The sequence below is a fragment of the Geotrypetes seraphini genome, chromosome 3 (genome assembly GCF_902459505.1).
Source record: "Geotrypetes seraphini chromosome 3, aGeoSer1.1, whole genome shotgun sequence".
NCBI classification, from domain to species: Eukaryota; Metazoa; Chordata; class Amphibia; order Gymnophiona; family Dermophiidae; genus Geotrypetes; species Geotrypetes seraphini.
Genome location: NC_047086.1, coordinates 182,699,261 through 182,720,666, shown reverse-complemented (window position 1 = coordinate 182,720,666; position 21,406 = coordinate 182,699,261). Strand labels below are relative to the sequence as shown.

At 46.0% G+C, this 21,406-nt stretch overlaps 1 protein-coding gene across 8 annotated transcripts in view; it reads right to left on the bottom strand.

Moving 5' to 3' along the window:
- ZDHHC14 (zinc finger DHHC-type palmitoyltransferase 14) overlaps nucleotides 1-21,406 on the bottom strand; it is a 334,666-nt gene that overhangs the window by 312,919 nt on the left and 341 nt on the right. For 4 of the 8 annotated variants that reach the window (XM_033937039.1, XM_033937040.1, XM_033937037.1 and 1 more), the window contains exon 1: nucleotides 16,748-17,305. The exons of 1 other annotated variant lie outside the window; for it this stretch is intronic. In XM_033937039.1, coding sequence (XP_033792930.1) covers nucleotides 16,748-16,992 — 245 coding nt within the window. In that variant the 5' untranslated portion in view covers nucleotides 16,993-17,305. Of the gene's footprint in view, nucleotides 1-16,747; nucleotides 17,306-21,406 lie in introns of those variants that run through there. 3 more of the 8 variants (XM_033937036.1, XM_033937035.1, XM_033937034.1) reach the window with 2 other exon arrangements.

The window sequence follows — 21,406 nt, the reverse complement described above, 5'->3', positions numbered from 1 at the left end:
AAGCCTAAATACCTGTTCCTAAGCTGTGCTTAGATCAGGTATATAACTATAGCAATACACTTAACTTTCAGGAATGCCCCTGATGTGTCCTGGTCACGCCTCCTTCTCCAAAATTGCACACTACAACTGGTGTAGGGTTTTGTTAAATAGAATTGCGCTTTCCATGTTATGCATGTAACTTTTCATTAGTCCCAATTAGCAACAATTATGAGGTGTTAATTTCCAATTATCAGCACTAATTAGGCCAATTAAGTTGTGCGCACACATTGGCTATCATGCTCAGCATCCTATTTCCGCACACAACCTTAGGCACCATACACAGAATTTGGAAGTCAATGTGTAGAATACTACTATAACACAAAGAGAGGAATATATGCACTGCCCACATGGAATATGCAACAATTTTTATTTTGGAGCATTCTGGGTTTTGTTTTGTTTTTTTAGGTCTGCGGCTTGCTCTGGTTTCTAGCTCAAACTTAACCTTCCTCAGTTGTGGCTAAAGAACCATAAATCTTCATTTGCCGCTATCTAGATTTGCACTATTCCCTTCCCACAACTTATGACATATCATTGGCCAGAATCCCATAGAGTGGGTCCCTGTGTAGAGCCTATTATGCTTGCACCCCTTAACATGATTTCAAAGTTGTGCTATGGCTGGGGCTCCTTGAATTCTAAGATTGGAGACTGTATTTGATACATTACATTACATTAACCAGTACTTCTATTCCACCTACACCAAATATTTATTTTCAGGCAGATTACAAATTAAGATAGCTAGAACAATATTCTAGGAAGTACAGGAATACCCATGATGCAGGAACTGGGTTCCGAATGGAACCTAAATATTGTGGCTAGCAAGCCAGCCCTGGCAACCAAAGCTGAATTCAGAATCTATATGGTTGGTGTGTTGTATATGGAATGAAGCAATACTGCCACTCTGCTGAAAATGAGTGTGAGCCCAGCAATGCAAGACTAATATGTGCCATACTGGCTCAAACCAAAAGGTCTATCATGCTCAGGATCCTGTTTCCGAAAATGGCCAATTCATGTCAAAGAGTAAATCAATTCCTTATACCAAAAGATAAGTAATGGCTTTTCCAAGACTATATGGCTAATACGGGTTTATATTCGGGAAATAGTGGCAAACTGAAAATATGGAACACATGCACAATTAGCTTTAAACATTTGGTTTACCGCTACTTCCCGACAGGACACTGACAGCATGTGCTATTAGGCCTGACTCTTGTAGCTGACAGGATTTGTCTGTTATAGCATCATTACTTACTTGACACTTTGTAGTTATTCATTGCACTAGATTACCTCCAACACAGGCAAAACATGGCCCATCTCCTATGTCGGGGCTGGTCCAGATCCCAGCCCTGACTGAGCAGAAAGTACAAAGACGCAAGATGAAAACTGGCAGTTCAATATAAAGAATAAATGCAGTATAAACATCTAAAAATTAGACTAAGATAGTGTTTTTCAAATTGTTCCTCAGGCCTCACAGCCAGTTGCATTTTTAGGATATCCAAAATGAATATGGTGGTTAAGGCAGTGTACGTGAATCTCTCTCTTATATTTTATTATGGATATCCTGAAAAGCACAGTTACTTACCGTAACAGGTGTTATCCAGGGACAGCAGGCATATATTCTCACACATGGGTGACGTCATCTACGGAGCCCCGGCGCGGACAGCTTTTCAAGCAAACTTGATAGAAGTTTCAAGTTTGCACACTGCACCACGCATGTGCTAGCCTTCTTGCCCACTAGAGGGTGCATCCCCACCTCGTGGTCCTCAGTTCCATATCAAGCAAAGAAGCCATCCCCGGGGAGGAGGGCGGGTTGTGAGAATATATGCCTGCTGTCCCTGGATAACACCTGTTACGGTAAGTAACTGTGCTTTATCCCAGGACAAGCAGGCATGATATTCTCACACATGGGTGACCTCCAAGCCAACCAAAAAAGGGCAGGAGGGAGGATGGCAATTCATGAAAACAGGTTACGTAACACCGACTGGCCAAACCGGCCGTCGCTTCTGGACAAAATGTCCAGACAGTAGTGGGAGGTGAACGTATGAACCGAAGACCAGGTGGCAGCTTTACATATGTCCTCCATAGGAGTGAATCGGAGGAAAGCAACCGAAGCCGCCATCGCCCGGACCTTATGCCCCGTGACTCGACCCGAGAGCGGGAGACCAGCCTGAGCGTAGCAAAAAGAAATACAAGCAGCTAACCAGTTGGACAAGGTGCGCTTGGAAACCGGATGTCCTACCCGATTAGGATCAAAGGACAAAAACAATTGAGGAACCTTCCGATGAGACTTAGTACGTTGGAGATAAAAAGCCAACGCCCTCTTACAGTCAAGCGTGTGAAGCGCCGCCTCACCAGGATGAGAGTGGGGCTTCGGGAAAAATACCGGAAGAACAATGGACTGATTGAGGTGGAAATCAGACACAACCTTAGGCAAAAATTTGGGATGGGTGCGAAGAACCACCTTGTCATGATGAAACACCGTGAAAGGCGGATCCGCAACCAAAGCTTGCAACTCGCTAATCCTACGGGCGGACGTGAGTGCAATCAAAAAGACCACTTTCCAAGTGAGAAACTTAAGAAGAGACTTGTCGATAGGCTCAAAAGGCGGTTTCATCAGGTGAGCCAAGACCACATTAAGATCCCACACAACAGGAGGAGGTTTCAGAGGAGGATGAACATTCCCAAGACCCCTCATGAAACGAGACACCAGGGGATGCAAAGAGAGGGAACGCCCTTCGAGATGCCGATGGAACGCTGCAATGGCACTAAGATGCACCCTAACGGAAGACGTCTTCAGACCAGAATTCGACAGATGCAACAGATATTCCAGCACCGAAGACACGGGAACCGAAGTCGGGTCCAGGTGGTTCGAGAAGCACCAGGATGAAAATCTGGTCCACTTCTGGGAATAACACAGCCTAGTCGAGACCTTCCGAGAGGCCTCCAAAATTTCCCGCACCGGCTGAGAAACCGGAACCGAATTCAAGGGGAAAGGAACCAAGCCGTCAGATGTAAGGACTGAAGATTGGGATGTAACAGCGAACCCCGACTCTGAGAAAGCAGAGAAGGAAAGACCGGCAGAAGCAGAGGTTCCCTGACACTGAGTTGAAGTAGCAGGGAAAACCAGTGTTGTCTGGGCCAACGAGGAGCAATGAGAATCATAGTGGCTCCCGTCGATTTGAGATGCACCAGCGTTCTCAAGATCAGAGGAAAAGGAGGGAACGCATAAAGGAACCTCCCTTCCCAGTCGAGAAGAAAGGCATCGGCCTCGAGACGGTCCCGGGAGTACATCCGAGAACAGTAGAGAGGTAGTTTGTGAGTCTCGGGTGAAGCGAACAGATCCACCTGAGGAGTCCCCCAGCGGTCGAAGACCTCGCGCAGCACCCGGGAGTTCAGTGACCACTCGTGCGGTTGGAGAAGACGACTGAGTTTGTCTGCCAGACAATTCATCTCTCCTTGAATGTAAACCGCACGCAAGAATATGTTCTGAGAGACGGCCCATGTCCAAAGGCGCACGGCCTCCTGGCACAGAGGCCAAGAGCCCGTCCCCCCTTGCTTGTTTACATAATACATGGCCACCTGGTTGTCTGTCCTGACGAGCACTACTTGATCGCGCAGGAGATGACAGAAGGCTCGAGCAGCCAGAAAAATGGCACGAAGCTCCAACACATTGATGTGACAGCGACGATCCGCAGCCGACCATAGGCCCTGCGTTCGAAGACCGTCGAGATGAGCCCCCCACGCATACTCCAAAGAGTCCGTGGTCAGGACCTTGCGATGCGGAGGAACGCGAAAGAGCAAACCCCCGGACAGATTGGTAGAGTTGGTCCACCAACGGAGCGAGCGTCTGAAAGACGGAGTCACAGTCAAGTGGCGAGATACTGGGTCGCGATCCTGACGCCATTGCGAGGCCAACGTCCACTGAGGCATCCTCAGATGCAAACGGGCGAACGGCGTCACTTGGACCGTCGATGCCATGTGACCCAAAAGCACCATCATGCGCTGAGCCGACACTACATGCAGCTGCGAAACCTGACGACCCAATCGAAGCAGTGCCTCCAGCCGAGGAGAGGGAAGGAAGGCTCGGAGGAGAACAGTGTCCAGCACGGCTCCTATAAACTGGAGGGATTGAGTCGGGCGCAAGTGAGACTTGGGAAAGTTCACCTCGAACCCTAGATCCTGAAGAAGCGAGATAGTCTGTTGGGTCGCTGAAATAACTCCCTCCCTGGTCGGGGCCTTGATCAGCCAATCGTCCAGATAGGGAAAGACCTGCAACCCCCGAGAGCGCAGGGCAGCTGCGACCACCACCATACACTTCGTGAACACCCGAGGGGACGAAGCCAGACCGAAAGGGAGGACCCGGTACTGGAGGTGCAACTCCCCGACTTGAAATCTTAGAAACTTGCGAAAGTCGGGATGCACCGGAACATGGGTATACGCTTCCTTCAAATCCAGGGAGCACATCCAATCCCCCTCGTCCAAGAGAGGATACAGAATCGGAAGCGATAACATACGGAACTTCTCCCGGACCAGGAACTTGTTGAGCTTCCGGAGGTCCAAAATGGGGCGCAAGTCCCCGGTCTTCTTTGGGACCAAAAAGTAACGGGAGTAAAACCCCCGGCCCTTCTGATCGGGAGGTACCAATTCGACTGCCCAGAGGCTCAACAAGGCCCTGGCTTCTTCTCGGAGAAGGGCCAACTGGCTCCGATTGGGCGGGCAAGCCCCGGGAGGCATGTCTGGAGGCTGCCTGGAGAAGTTGAGCGAAAAGCCCTCTGAGACGGTCCGGAGCACCCATGCGTCTGACGTAATCTCTGACCAAGCCCCGGCAAAGGCCGTGAGCCGACCCCCGATGGGGAGGGGGTTGGGCGACATCGCGGCGGGGGCCAGCCCCCAGCCGCCCATCCCGTCAAAAGGACGGCGCTGGCTTGGATGCCCCTTGCGCAGCGGGCTTGGAGGGACCTCCCCTACCCTGTTGGTTTTGTGGACGTCGGGGTGGAGGTCTCGAAAAGGCCGGCGTCGATTTCTGGGGATACCGCCTAGGGGGCTGTCTAAATGCCCTTTGAGGCGTGGGCTTAGGCTTTGGGCGCACCAGTGAGGCTAGAGAGCGCTCTTGGTCAGAAAGCCTCTTGGTTGCCGCCTCTAAGGAGTCGTCGAATAACTCCAACCCCACGCAGGGTAGATTAGCCAAGCGCTCCTGCAGGTTGGGGTCCATCTCGAGGGTACGCAGCCACGCCAGCCGGCGCATCGCTACCGCACATGCCGATACCCTCGAGGCAAGCTCAAATGCGTCGTATACCGCATGAAACAGATACAGACGCAGTTGGGACAGGTTCGACATAAATGTGGCAAACCTGTCCCTGTGTGAATCCGGGATCACCCCCTGGAATTCCGGAAGGTCCTTCACCATTGTTCTGAGGTAGGAAGAATAGGAGAAGGCATAATTGAGGACCCTCGTCGCCATCTGAGAATTTGCATACAGTCGGCGGCCAAATTTATCGAGGGTCCGCCCCTCTCTCCCAGGGGGGACCGCAGCGGAGACCCTGGAAGGCTGCGATCGTTTGAGAGCCGACTCCACCAGGAGCGACTGATGGGATAGCTGCCCCTTGTCAAAACCCTTGGGGGGAATCGTCCGGTATTTAGATTCCATCTTGGTGGGCACCACCGCGACCGTAAGAGGGGTCTCGAGGTTCCGAAGTAAGGTCTGAAGGAGGACCTTGTTTAACGGAAGGCGGGGGGATTCCCTCGGAGGGGCAGGAAGATCCTGCTCCTCCAAAAATTCTTTAGTATAGTGGGACCCCGCCAACAGGTCCACCCCCAGAGCCTTTGCCATGTCATGGACAAACTTTTAAAAAGAAGACGTCCGTGCGGGCGGAGAGGGTGTCCGAGACTTCTCCGCGGAGCCAAAGGGAGAGGCTTGGCGAGAATACCTCAATTCCATACCGGATCCCGATCCCCACGAGGCACGGTCCCGTGACCTCGAAGGGGTCGGGGACCGATCCCGCCTGAAAGACCCCCTGGGGGAACCCCCCGGGGTACGGGGTACGGAGGCCCTTCCCTTCCGCCCCGGCGAGGAGGCACGGGAACTCTCCCGGATCGGGGACCGCAAAAGATTTGGGTTGTCGAATCGGAGTTCTTCGACTCATAAAGCCTCGCCCTCGGGAGGCGTCGAGCGACCACGCCCATGAGGCGAGGCCCGAGATCGTTTAGCCTTCTTCAGGCGGTGTTTCGCCCGAGGCTTGCACGAGGGCGAGGAGCCCCGGGAAGACCTTGAAGACGAGGTCGAGGAAATCTGGCGCACCCGGCGCTGCTTGTCCCGGGACCGAACACTACCCTCAGGCTGTCTCATCGAGGTCGGGACCGAGGGGAGAGCCGAGGTCGAGGCCGAGGGCGCTTCGGCCGCTGAAGCCCCGGTACCCGAGGCCGAGGTCGCCAACTGCGGGGCCGCCGAGACCGAAGCAGTCGAGGCCGAAGCCTGCTGCAGGGACTCAATGGCCCCGGACAGCTCCGAGGAAATTAACGCTCGGAGCAAGTCCTGGAATGCCGGGATCGTCAGACCCGGTGGCAACACCTGGCGATGCTCCTCAGAGGGCGACCTCGGTCTCGAGTATTCCCTCGGGGCTATCGCCTTAGACACCTTGGGCTGGGTAGAGGTCGACGTCTCCGCCGACGAAGAGCCCGAGGATGGCTTCTTAGACCCAGGAGCTGAGGAGAGAAGTGGAGACTTACCCGAGGCCTTGCCGGACAAGGGAACCTGCTTCGAGGGCACCGAGGGCCGAGGCGAGGCAGGAGGTCCCGATGCCGAGGTCGAGGCCGAGGTCGAGGCCGGGGCCGAAGCCGAGGCCGAACTCGAGGCCTTCCCCGTCGGGACGTCGACGGAAAAAAGTTCCGCCATGCGGGCTTTTCGGCGTGTGAGAGCCCTTTTTTGAAAGGTTCCACACTTCGGACAGGCGTCTGTCGGGTGTTGGGGCCCCAAGCACCTCAGGCAGCACCTGTGGGGGTCAGTGATCGACAAGAGCCGGTCACACTTACCGCACTTTTTGAAACCCGTTACGGGCCGGGACATAGGCCCAAAAATAGGCCGGGAACGAACGAGGTTCCCCGGCCGTGGCTACCGGGAGCCCCCGGAGCGACGAAAATGAAAAAGAGTTTTTTGTTTTGTTTTTTTTTTAATCAAAGAAAAGAAGATAAAAGAGTACAAAAACGCAGCGACCGCGTCGAAAAAACGTCCACAGCCGCGGCGACAGAAGGCTATCACGAGCACAATTTATCCACAGGGCTTCTGGCTCCGCGGATGAAATTGAACTGAGGACCACGAGGTGGGGATGCGCCCTCTAGTGGGCAAGAAGGCTAGCACATGCGTGGTGCAGTGTGCAAACTTGAAACTTCTATCAAGTTTGCTTGAAAAGCTGTCCGCGCCGGGGCTCCGTAGATGACGTCACCCATGTGTGAGAATATCATGCCTGCTTGTCCTGGGATAAACCAGATTGACTGGGGGTCTGTGAAGGAAATTAAAAAGAAAGGAATAGTGCCGGAATGAAGAGAGACTTTCTGTTTCAGTTTCTAAAGAAAGTGTAAAAAAATAGAAATTAAAAACAAAAAAAAATACATTTTTGAATAGCTTTTGAATGCAATACTGTCTTCTACACATAATGAAAAAAGGGTAACAGAAAAAAAAGCACATAAGTACAAAAAAAAAAAAGAGGACCAAGAAAACCACCAAAACAGGAAACAATACTGTGACAAGAGACAGAGCTATTTAGTGTAATCAGGTTGCTAGTGCCACTTCAAAGAGAGACACCCAGAGTGACCACAGGTGGCTAAGCAGAGAGAGCAAAACGATTGAATGCCAAGAGAACTCTTGTAGCCCATCATCTCTGCTCCCAACTCCAAGTGCACCTCCAAGCAACGCTAGCAGTTGTAGCTCCCAGTGGCTCACTTCCCACAACGGTAATTGGATCTCTAATGATATGAAAGCTCTTCTTCCTCTTCTGCCTTGGGAGGGAAACCAGTAATCAGCTTCGCTACCAGCAAAAAACGGCTGTACGAAGAGCAAGAAGCACAAAGATTTAAATTCAAGCTGTAACTAAAAATAGGTACATGATGCTATGCTAAAGCAGTTGGTAAACAGACAGGCAGAGATAAAGAAACTGTCTGACCTGAAAACCTCCTTTCAAACATTTTGAGATATTGCCTACTGAGATGACAAGTAGTAAAAATCTTCTACACAGTTCTTCCTGATCTGCCTTAAAACAGAGATTGGTTTTTGGAGTGATTCAAAAACAGTTCCATTCCACATTTGCTGATAACCACCTTAAAACTTCTAGGTATGACTATTGACAGAGGCTGCACCATGCAACCACAAATTAACAAAACAATACAGAAATCTTTCGCAGTTATGAGAAACCTTAGACAAGTCCGAAAATTCTTAAAAAAAACACAATTTCAGCTCCTAGTACCATCTCTAATCCTAAATATCCTAGACTATTGCAACATCCTCTACCTCCTCTGCCCTATAAATGGAGACAGCCCAACCTACCTAAACGACCGTCTCATCCAAACCACCTCTACCAGGCATAGAAAAACACACACCCCATTCACTTACCCCCCAATCAAAGAAGTAAAACGGAAAAAACTATACAACGGACTACTGGCCACTCAGGCAGCGAAGATAGACAACCAAGTCTCCAACCTATTGACAACAACCCCAGACTACAAGATGTTCAGAAAGGAAATAAAAACTATGCTCTTCAAGAAATCCCTTAATAAAGCTTAATACCATGATAAAGCTTAACCCCCCCCCCCCCTCTTACCATCCCCTCCCTAACCCCAGATCCTACTTTTCCCTCTCTTGGAAACCTTCTCTGATCTAAAGTTGTAACCCTTCTTCCATAACTCTTTTTGTAATCCGCTTTGAACCGAAAGGTAATGGAGGAATAGAAATCTGTAATGTAATGTAATGTAATGAGTACTCCTCAACAAGATTGTAGGAATATGTACCAACAAAATGCTCCTAAATTTTTTTCCCTTGATTTTCTTAACATGTGGAGAGCTCCTTTTCGTTAAAATGGTTGCATGGGTGTAGCTTCATAATTTATGTGCGTACAATCAATTTCCATGCACTTTATTTTTGGGAAAGCAAATGTGTGCTAATGAATGTATGTCTGTGAAAATGTACTAATGCCAAGCTGGACAATTTCACATCGCCTTTCTTTCAGTATTTTTGCATCAGTACAACACTGGATCCATATCCCACCAGAACTTCTGGACCTAACTAAATACACATTTGGCACTTATTAATATAATGTAATGTAATATCAAGGTAGATCTGAATATTCTGCTGGGATACAAATTTGGATACAAGTGGATCTGATGGTTCTGGTATAAAATAAATCTCAGTTCAGGTAGGTCTGGCACAGTTTTCATTGTAGTACAACTAAATGTATCAAGGGATACAATCGTATATGATCAGAGAAAATGGTGAGAAACGTATTGTAAGTGGTATTTAGTAGCAGGGATTCATTCATACCACTTAGACAAAAACTATTGACTTAACACAATATATGTATGAAATAATAATGATACAAAAAACTTTGCAAATATTGAAAGATTGTAAAACACAAATTTTGCATGAATGAATGTAACTTATTTATATTCGTACGGAGTTTTTTTTATAAACCAGTGATGATGCAAGTAGCTTAGGGCACTTGTGTAGTCCCGGCTGCTTACAATTGAGGTTTATTTTTCTCCGATTTTTGTATCATTATTATTTCATACATATATTGTGTTACGTCAATAGTTTTTGTCTATGTGGTATGAATGAATCCCTGCTACTAAATACCACTTACAATACGTTTCTCACCATTTTCACAGTTTTCATTGTAAACATGATTATTAATTGAAGATTATTTAAGGTATAACTACTTGAGTATAAATTAGATCCTCTACATTCATTTCCAAAAGTAAAAACAAAAAGCACTGCTTCCACCACTGCTTCCGCCATAAGCATTTTAAGATAATCCCCAAGCTGTGCACAAGGGAAAAAATCAACATGCTATCAACAATAATGAAAAAACAAGTCTACCTCATTAGTACAGCACACATAAGGGCCAACTATGCAAACATGTTTACAACAGTAATCACCATTTGGTTAAAATTTTGAAGCATGTCAAACCTCATAAAATGCTGAAAATAATAAAAAGCTGGTTGCTATGCGTTTAATTTTATACACTTCTTTTCTTCCTAGACAACAATATAGTGAAAAAGGTGATCTGCAGTTGCACCAAAGGCAACTGAAATATAAGGGCCCCTTTTACAAAGCCATAGTAGCAATTCTCCCGCAGCAAATGCACCGAAGCCCTTAGGAATTGAATGGGCTTCAGTGCATATAACCTATGATGACCTAAGTCTTTTTGAATATTGACCTAATTGTATAAGTTTATTGAGAGCTGCTAAATGTGTAAATCCCTATCTGTAATAAATAAGTAAAGAAAATGGAGAGAGAAAAAGATTTGGGGTTTAGAAGGGGAGGGGGAGAGAGAAATAAGGACAAAGCTTTTGGTGATTGATTCCCTGTCTTATTTTGGTCATAAGAATTCACCACTGTTATCTGCTAGTATGTCTCAGTCATTACTATTTGTCATGTGGAGAGTAATATGGACTCCCTATAAGAAGAAGAAAGCAAATCTCACATCTGATGATGCATGCTGGCATTGTCTAAAATCACAAGGAACGCTTAAACACATGCTATTTTCATGTCCTCAAATTCAGCCTTTTTGGACTCAAGTTTGGTCCCTTATTTGTCACATTGCCAACTGTACTGCAGATCTCTCTTTTGATATTATTATCAAACGCTCTTTACATCCGTTTTGAATTTAGTAAGTGTGAAGATAAATTGATAGATATTTTGATATCAGTTGGTATTCAACATGTTTTGCAAAATTGGAAATCTGCTTCAAGACTGAATTTTACCTTCTGGTAGCACTCTTTATGCTTGTATAAGCGTTTTGAACAATATGCAGCGGAAAAATTACCATATAGACAGGGACAATTGACTAAAACCCTTTGGTCCCCCATTGACGAATACTTGCAATCTATGTAATCATTTTGGTATATATGACAATTATTTATTTAAGTATGTTATACTTTGCAGAGTTATGTTCTGAGGCTTTTGTGAACTCTGATGATTCTTGAATGTAATTTTGTTTATGTTCTCATTCAATAAAAAGATTGGAACTTAAAAAAAAAAAAAGAATTCTCTCTGTTCTGCTCCAGACATTAAATTCTGGGCAGGGCTGCTGCACCCATAACCCACCAAGTTCACACTGCCAACCTTCTACAACTCGGGCACAGTCAGCAGAACAGGAGTGAGTCACTGGGTACATGCCCCAGACAAATTTATGCCTCACACAGCAGCAGAAATTAGGGAGCAGGAGATTGGCATAGAGAATGACACAGTGGCAGAATTTGTCCCTGTCTCCTTGGATAACCATGGGAAACGACCCCGTGTCATTCTTTAGTGTCTATCTCAACCTCAGTCCCCAATGCAAGGCTTGAGGGTCAGTGGTTCTGCCCATTCATATTCTGATTCTTTCCTCTCTCCTTAAAGAATGACACGGGGATGGTTTCCCGTGGTTATCCGCGGGGACAAGGACAAATTCTGACACCATGTCATTCGCTAGTTGGTTGTTGCCCCTTCCACAACAAAACAGGCGTACTGCTACCTCTGACAAGCAGTGCATGAGATTTCACCCCTGTATCTGATCAAAGTGATAACAAAAGAAACATTTTGCACAGAAAAAGCAGAGTCCCGAGAGGTTGTAAATGCAGAAAGGACTCTGATTTTCTGAGCACAATACAATGTCTCTCTTATTTTGGATTGTGTGTGTGTGTGTGTGTGTGTGTGTATCTTAGCAGAGCCCACTTGGCTTGATGCAGTTGTTGCCCACTAAACAACTTCCTGCTGCTAGTAAGATGCTTACTGAATGACATACATTCATTTTCACAAATAACAAGGTTGGTGAGCTAGACGCATGTGATGTGTCATTATTGCAGTAACTTAATATAACCTACAGTGACCTTTATTTCTACATGCCCAAGCAGATTAGCACAGCTACCATACGACTTCAAATCAAGTTTACCTTTTTGTAGAAATGTTTATCTTGGGAGCTTTAGTGGCCTTGGTAAAGCACTCTTTCAAGTTTTCACCCTGTCTCTGTCCCCCCCCCCCCTTTCTTTACTGTTTCATACCCTTTTAGTTTATTCACCCTGGTGGTTCTTCTTCGTTTTTGTTTGAAGTGTTTTTAGAAGTCTTGGAAACTTTTTATACAATGTTAGTGTCGGTTATACTATATAATGCTGGCAGCAGAGACTTTGGCTGTGATAATTTAGTTGCTAGTCCAGCTGTTTTAACAGTATTATCACTCGTATGGGCGTTACATGTTTTTGGTATTGGGGCTTTGGTATTTTATTTTTCACAAGATTTTGTTTTTTTGCTTCTGTTTTTAGTTTTTCTGGTTTTCTTACTATTTATTTGATTTATGCTGGTGCTTTCTGTTCTTTATTTTTATTTCTCCAGTTTTGGGGGGGGGGGGTTGTTTTTTATTCTGCTGCAGTTTGCAGCACTATTGATTCAGTATCCTCCATGTGTTTTTTAGATTGCTGCAGTCTCGTCTATTGCTGTTTGCTTGCAAACTAGCTTGTTTGGTGCCATTTGATGTTCACATTGTGTTTTTATTATATAGATTTGTGTTAACATAGGACTTGTTCACCTGCATTACAACACTACAGGTCAGTTTTTATTCTTTTACTTACCATGTTGCATTTACCTTCATAGTTTCATTCTTTTTTGGTCCCCTGGTATCTCTTGATTGTTTTATTAATGTAATTTTATTAATGTTATTTCAGCTATTTATTTGTATGATGCTGCATTTTATAACTTGTTTTATTATGTTTTTGTACCAGTGACCCCTGATGCAGGCGGTTTGATTCGCTGAAATACAGTACTGTGTCAGGTCCACAGTTGATGTTTGTCCTTTCTGTTTTGGAATAAACAAGCTTGTTTTTATATTTTATTTTTTTATTATTATTGTGTAGTGTTCATTGTCTGTTCCCATTGTTTTTTGTGTCTACGTATTTATGTTTACATTTAGTCATTTTACTATTGTTATGTTATTAATAAAACTGTAATTTTTTTGTTAAACCATACCTGCTCTACACCTTGGGGGAATCTCTTCATAAAGGCGCTTAATAAATGCCAATCAATAAATTAATAAAATTAATAAATCCTTCAATACAAGAGCCACTGTTTCTAAATAGTGCAGGAATAATTTATTCAGTGCTTCTGGAAGTAAAAATTTCAAAAAATATAGCCCAGGTCTTGGCAGCATAACAAAGCAGACCTAATGCAGATTTTACTTCTACTTTTTTTTTTTTTTGATGGAGCAGCACTGCTTTCTCCTTTCCAAAGCTGCTGGAAACAAAATCCTTAGGCAAATATCCACACAGGACAGAATATCTCAACACAGCCCACAGGTTTAGGCTCCCACTACAGTGACTCACTAAACTACAAATGCTACATATTTTTCATAGTATCCTCAGTGCCCATCACTCACAGATGGACTTTTCAGTTATATGGAGATCTGACAAGTGCTCTGATACTTCTCAGTTTAATGCAATTGCCTAGTACAAAAGCCCAGATGGACATTACATTGTTCTGCCATTGTCATTGTTCTGCCATGCTTTAAAACCATCCATCACTTCAACATAAGCATTACAACATTCACATAGGCAGCTCTATCAAAAATTATAATTTCATTCAGCTACCTACTGTTCTCAGGTTTGTGATGTGACTGCCATGTACCATATCTCAACTGATAAGGAATCTGAACAAACAGGCACTAATGTATACACAAAAGACGTGTCAGATTTAACCCTCAGGCTGCTGCCAGGTATTGGGACTGCTGCCGTTCCCTGCTCCAGCTGAGAAGGGTGTCTCCCTCCAAAATTTCAAGGGTTATCCCCCTCCCTTGCATTGCATCTGTCAGCCTAAAATAAGGCCAGAGCTGTGCAGAAACACCACTTCTGGTAACCACTGGACAAGACTTCCAGTGGTAGAGTTCTGTCTGCCTATTATAAAGCCTATTTCTACACAAAAGGAAGTAAAAAAATCTTCTGTTTTCCTTTTTATTTCCTAAATAAAGACAGGCATGTGATCACTTACGATTTTGAGGACAAGTTGCTAGGGTGCACTCTATAACTCAGCTGATCACTGAGGCTCAATAAAGGGCCAGTCATGGCCAATCAAGTTTAGCACAGTTTTAACAGGAAGTAACGGAGCTTAACCACAATCTTTCCAAAGCAGCATGGAATCCAACTTTTCAAAATGATTTATTTAAACTTTTATTCTGCTTCTTTAGCAGTCTAAGGGATCCTTATACTTAGGGATACCCGACGTCCGGATTTCCCCAGACATGTTCTCATTTTGAGAGGGTCTGAACGGCTTTTCAAAACCCAGAACTTTGTCCGGGTTTTGTAAAGCTTCTAAAATCGTTGTCGGGCAGAACGGCATCCGCACATGCAGTTCTGCCCGACAATATCTTCCTCTCATTTCTTTATTATTTCTGATCTATGTCCTCAATATGGCTCTCTCCATCCATAACCTAGATCTCTACAGTTATTCTTCTCTTATTTCTTTCTAGTATCACTCCTCTCTTTATGCTTCTTCCCTCTATCATGATAATAATAATTTTAGTCTTATATATGATCCCTTCTAAAATCCCAATCCTCTTCAAATGTTTCACCTCCTCTCCCTTTCAAAGCCTGCATCCTTTCCTCTCAAAAATAATATCCCCTTCTAGCTTCTTTCACCCCTCAAAGCCCATGTTTCCTCAGTAATTCTCCAGCTTCACCCCCTTTCCTATCCTTCCTTCCTTTACAGCGCCTCACAATAGTATTTTGGGTTCAGTGACCCTTTTCCCCATCCCAGCTTCTTTCCCTATAGATCCTCTCAGCCTCTCCTCTCTCCTGGTCCATCTGTTGCTTTTCCCTCTATAGTACACATTACAAAGGCAGGCAGTAGAGAATGACAGGGGGACAAATTTTTCCTTATCCCTGCAGGAACTCAATTTCCCTGTCCCGTCCCTGTGAGTTTTGGCACTGTCCCTATTCTTGTCCCATTCCTGTAAGCTATGTCATAACTGCACAAGCCTTGAACACATGATTTTAAAGTTTTTGAGGCTTGTGCAAATGAGGACAGAGCTTACAGAAATGGGGTAGGGACAGGAAAATAACTCTCCGGGATGGGAAAATTAGTTCCCGTCGGTACGGGGGAAAAATTTGTCCCCATGTCATTCTCTACCAGGCAGCACTGATGCTGCGCCTTCTTCCCCCATGCTGCCCATTGGTTAAGCATCTCTAAGCTAGCCAATTGGCAGTAGAGGGAGGTAAGAGCATTTTTGTCTGCAGCACAGAACACCAGGGTCAGTACACAGGAAAGACTGTGTTATAGTTAAGGCTTCTGACTTTAGGTTTTAGCTAATAAACAGCATTAATTGCCAATAATAAAACAAGTATTCTTATATAAGCACTGAATAAACCCTACCACATTCTCACCCCTCAGTTTTCTGTTCATATTCCTTAGTGACATAAACATACATACTGTAGTACTAATGGAATGAAACTAGTGATAAATGCAGATATTTTGTCCGCAAAGAACAGCTTATTATCTGAAAAATACACATCTAAAAATAGAAGCCCTAGTGGTATTATGCTTACATACAGCTTCTCTCAAAGCAAAGGATAGCCCAAAGTGGTTTACATCAGATGAAATATTGAATACATCCTAATAAAAGGTCTAGAAAGCACATTCCAGCCCAAATAATCCTATCCAGCCTGAGGAGTCTACCCAGTTCTTCATTTTAGCACCCAAATGAGCTGGTTACCTATGTCTGTTCTTACTGTGAGAGCTCAGAGTCATCTTTAATCATCAGGGTACACAACATGCACTTTGTTCCTTCCTATAATGGTTGTCAAAATCTTAGGCTTTCCCGTGTGAATAGATAGAAAAAGAAATACTGAAAACATGATGTTTGGTATTGTGATTACTCCTATATAATTGAATTGCCAGAACCTGATAGGCGCCTTTCTTTTTAAACCATTATCTGTTTATACTACCATCTCACGATCCCTTAATAGACAATTTAACATTTACCTGGTACAAAATACACGGAATAACTTATTAATTTACCTTAGTGGGATGGTTGTCTATGAGAAGAAATACATTATAACCTTCCTACACAGTGAGTGCAATAAAAACACTGTATAAAGCCAAAGGTGCTATATATACATAGTGGACAACAGGCCCACTTCTGTGCTCGCAAACAGATTCCAGCATCTACTGACACTGAATTACAACAGACAGTAAATAAACGCCTCGCAGCATACAGTAAATCTGTTAGGGGACCCTGACATTTCTAGCAAGCAGACCACAAGTTGCACATCAGGAGATTTCAGAAACCGGAAAAGAGCACTTGTCCAAGCATCAATTCCTGCATGCTGTCTAGCTACCACACACAAGCCAAACGACAAGAAGCAGTATGAGCTGATGGCTAACACGCAGGCATGAATGGAAAACAAAGCTCCCTATTCTCTCCGGCGAGGCTGCTTGAGAAAAACATTCAGCAATCAGGGAAAAGATAAGAGGAAGCACACTTCTTACTCAAATGCGAAGAAGAGCCCGCTGGTGACCAGGATCAGGACGAGGGTAAGGTAGAAGACTCCAATCTGCCTGGCCATCATGATCCTGCCGTTGCAAAAGAATTTGTTCCTTCCAGGGAAAATCTGCCATTTCCTCCGGGCCAGCGGCTGCTTCTTCTTCTGGGGAGACTCCATGGGAGATGAGCTGTGAGTGCTGATCTGGCTGTACTCGCGCTCTCTCATCGGCCCACTGCCTCCCGGAGTCATCAATACTAAACTAGCCAACTTGCGGGCACCAGAGACAACACACCACAGCCCCGGGTGAAAGACGTTCTCTGATAACTTGAAAATGTTTCTTTTCCCCAAGCTGTCAAAGAGAGGAGACGCTTTTTTCCCACAGCTGGAAATGCAACCTCCCCTCCCCCGAGCCCCAGCCCGGGGCTGGGTTGCCAACTGCAGGGGTTTTCTCTGGATTGTAGGAATTTAAGGGGAGTGTCCGGAAGACAGAAGGAGGGCTAAGACGTCCGGAAAATGTTGGATTTCCAGCTCCCCGGAGTCTATTGGCCACTGCCCTGATTCTCAGGCTGCAGCAAACAGACCGCTTCTTCCTGCTCCAGCCCCTCCCCTCTCAGGCAGCATGCAAGGGACAGGAGGAGAGGGCTGGAGTAGGCAGCAGGACGATTGTTTTCTGCTTACCGTTGTCTGCTCCTGCCTCAGTCCCGCCCCTCCCTGGCCATCAGGCAGCACATGTCAGGGGTTGTACAAGGGAGAAGCAGGTTGTTTTCTGCTCCATCAGCTCCAGCATTATCGTCCTCTCCTGTCCATCAACACACTGAATAACTTATTAATTTACCTTAGTGGGATGGTTATGAGAAGAAATACACAGTGAGTGCAATAAAAATACTGTATAAAGCCAAAGGTGCTACACATAGTGGACAACAGGCCCACTTCTGTGCTTGCAAACAGATTCCAGCTTCTACTGACACCAAATTAAAACAGACAGTAAATAAACGCCCGGACCCAGACATATCTAGCAAGTGGACCACAAGTTGCACATAAGGAGATTTCAGAAACTGGCAAAGAACACTTGTCCAAGCATCAATTCCTGCATGCTGTCTAGCTACCACACACAAGCCAAACGACAAGAAGCACTGTGAGCTGATAGCTAACACGCAGGCATGAATGGAAAACAAAGCTCCCTATTCTCTCCGGCGAGGCTGCTTGAGAAAAACATTCAGCAATCAGGGAAAAGATAAAAGGAAGCATACTTCTTACTCAAATGTGAAGAAGAGCCCGCTGGTGACCAGGATCAAGACTAGGGTAAGGTAGAAAACTCCAATCTGCCTGGCCATCATGATCCTGCCGTTGCAAAAGAATTTGTTCCTTCCAAGGAAAATCTGCCATTTCCTTCAGGCCAGTGGCTGCTTCTTCTTCTGGGGAGACTCCATGGAAAACGAGCTGTGAGTGCTAATCTGGCTGTACTTGCGCTCTCTCATTGGCCCACTGGTGAGGCTACCTTGCTCCAGCGATCTTCAATATGACCCAGATGACAGCTGAAGAGGTACATCAATTTTGCAGATCTCCCTTTCCCAAGGTCCTACTTGCACACCCACACATTCCCACCCTCTACCTCTATGAAGGTCCAAGGTGAAAGTGTGCCATCCTCATCCTCAGCAGAGGAGTGGACAACTGACAGTGTGCAGATTGGCCACATCCAGACCCAGTCGGAGGTGAGAAGCAAAGCAACAACAGTGGAAAGGTGTGGTGCGTCTGCCCCTGGAGCTGATCCCCAACCAGATCTTGGCACTGATACTCCTCCACAAAGACCACAACCTGAGACAGAACATCCCACTGCCAATTCTCCATTGAATCAGAGAATCACCGAGATGCAGATGCCGCTTGTCCCCAGCGACCTCCACCTTAACTCCATCACCCACCATGTGCACTTAGTGTGCCATGGACCAAATGAATCCAGCAGAAGATCTACCTGCAGCAGATCCAGATCATGGAACAGATGGCGTAAGCACAAGGGCCTCTCAGAGGCCCGCCTTGCCAGGTCACGAGACAAGCGACAAAAATCTTGTTCCCACTCATTCTAACGGAGTATCCCGCTACAGAACCGCACTATGAACAGTCAAATGAAGGAAGTCTTAGGTCACTCTTCCGCAGCTACCTGGCATGCGCTGAACAAGAAAGATCCAGGTCCTGCTCTCAGCAGCGAATTGCCCAAGGGCACAGAGACAGACAGGGGCGCCATGCATCCGAGCATCCCAGGCACAGGGTGCAAGATCGACAGCCGGAGCCCAGATCACATGTATTCCGAAGTTGGGACCTCCAGAGCGAGGCAACCAGAGCGAACCATGGAGGTCGAGACTGCAACCATGCACTCGGCACATTTCCAGGCACTACAGGTCAACACAGCAGCATTGGAGGTCCCGCTGAGGTCAAGTGCCTCCTCCCGGACATCCAGACCAGTGTTTCCAACTCCCAGCCAGTGACAACCGAGCCCTCGATGAACAAGAAAAACGACTCTACAGCAACAAAGAAGAAGGGTATGAAAAAGCACAGGCAGTCATCTTCTTCATCCTCCTCTCCGTCCTCCTCCCTCCCTCCTTTATGGGCACAGCTCACTGCACTGTCCCTAACTTCCACTTATGGAGTTCCCCCGGAGCGCCTGTGGCAGAAAGTCCCCAGGACCCCACCAATTACAGCAAGGGTCAGCAAAGTACTTCAGCACTGGAGAAATAAAAACAGAAATGCATTTTCTAAAGTATTTCAGCCTCAGCACTCTGAGGTTGTGTGCTCAAATCCTGCGCTGCTCCTTGTGACCCTGGGCAAATCACTTAATCTTCCACTGCTGACGGCAGTCGGTGGAGGAGCAAGAGGGACTGATTACCACTCCTGCTCCCGACTTATAGGTTCAGAGAGCGACAGCAGGGGGGGTGTGACCCGACAGTGGGGGTAGGAGCCCGACAGCAGGAGGGAGTGGGTATCCCTCCTGCCATATCAGTTTGGCAGAGGTGGGGCCAATGGCAGGAGGAAGTGGGCATTCCTCCTGCCATATTTGCACGGGGGAGTGTCTGGTGGCAGATGGGAGTGGGCATCCCTCCTGCCATATTCACACGGGGGGGATGCATGTTGTGTCGTGGCAACTGTTGGGGAAGGGGGCTCGTGATTGTCGGCGGGTCTTTGGGGAGGGGCGGCGGTATGGGATTTTATTTTTTTAATGGGACAGATATTTTACTTGTGTAATACAAAATATCTGTCCCATTAAAAAAATACAATAAAATAAAAAACCGGCAGACCTGTCAGTAACACAGATCCAACAGGTCTACAGCAGTTGGGTTTTTAGGATTGTAAAACCTAATGGAAAATAGCCAAGCAATGTAAGTGAATCAATCGCTTGGCTATTTTGCATGGGTTTTTACTTAATTTGCATGGCCGGATCAGAAAATGGGCAATCGAGAGGGAAAACTTCCTCCAAGGCTAGACAAATGATGGGTTGTATCCGAAGAAGTTTCGTCAGCCAGAAGCCCGAAGTTATAATGCCGTTGTACAGATCCATGGTGAGACCTCATCTAGAATATTGTGTACAATTCTGGAGACCACATTATCAAAAAGATGTGCGGAGAATTGAGTCGATTCAGCGAATGGCCACCAGGATGGTCTCAGGACTCAAGGATCTCCCGTATGAGGAACGGCTGAGTAAGTTGCAGCTATACTCACTCGAGGAATGTAGAGAGAGGGGAGACATGATTGAGATGTTCAAATATGTCACGGGCCGTATTGAGGTAGAAGAGGATATCTTTTTTCTTAAAGGACCTACGGCGACAAGAAGACATCCGTTGAAACTCAGGGGTGGGAAATGTCATAGTGACACCAGGAAGTATTTTGGGTCCTGTTTTAAAATAATGATGTTTCTGTAACCCAGTGGATTACAGTTCCCAAAGCAACATGGATTCACTGATCCATTTCTTTGACTGGGTGACCAGAGAAATGGATAGAGTGCGCTAGATGTGGTGTATTTAGATTTTAGCAAAGCCTCTGACAGTGCAGGGGCAGAACTTAGGCAGAGTTGAGAGTTTCTGCAGGCCAGCGAGGTAAATGCTCTGAGGGTCATAGAATTCCTATGAGCATCAGAGCATTTGCCTCGCCAACCCCTGGTAGAAACCTTTACCACAGCTTTGTGAAAGGAGCTCATAGTTCAATAAAAGCAGAGCTGCCAAATTATCCATTCTAGAAGGGAATCTTTTTGCCTGGCACTGGATTTCCGGGACCTGCAGCACTGATTTCACCGGATAGAATCATGGACTACAAATACAGTACTACATTGCCTTGGTATGTAAGGCGAAAAGTATCCCTCTTGTAATGGGTAACTTGGCAGCTCAGATAAAAGGCTCCCTATTATCCTTCACTCAGGCTCTCCTCTTGTCCTGCCAGAAGGAAGATCTAACTACAACTACACTAAATATTGCTCCTTTAAATCCCTCATGTATCCTTCTTTGCTATTGTTATATCCTTTCTTTGCTGTAGTAATGCTAACTATAACTATATAGCTTCAAAATAACACCCACTCTCTTCCCTCTTTCGGAAGGATTGGGATTGCCCTACAGAAGTTCGGCGCCTGAGCAAGAGTGGTGTCTGGCTGGGGGATTCTGAAAGAGGTCATTTTATCTGTCTT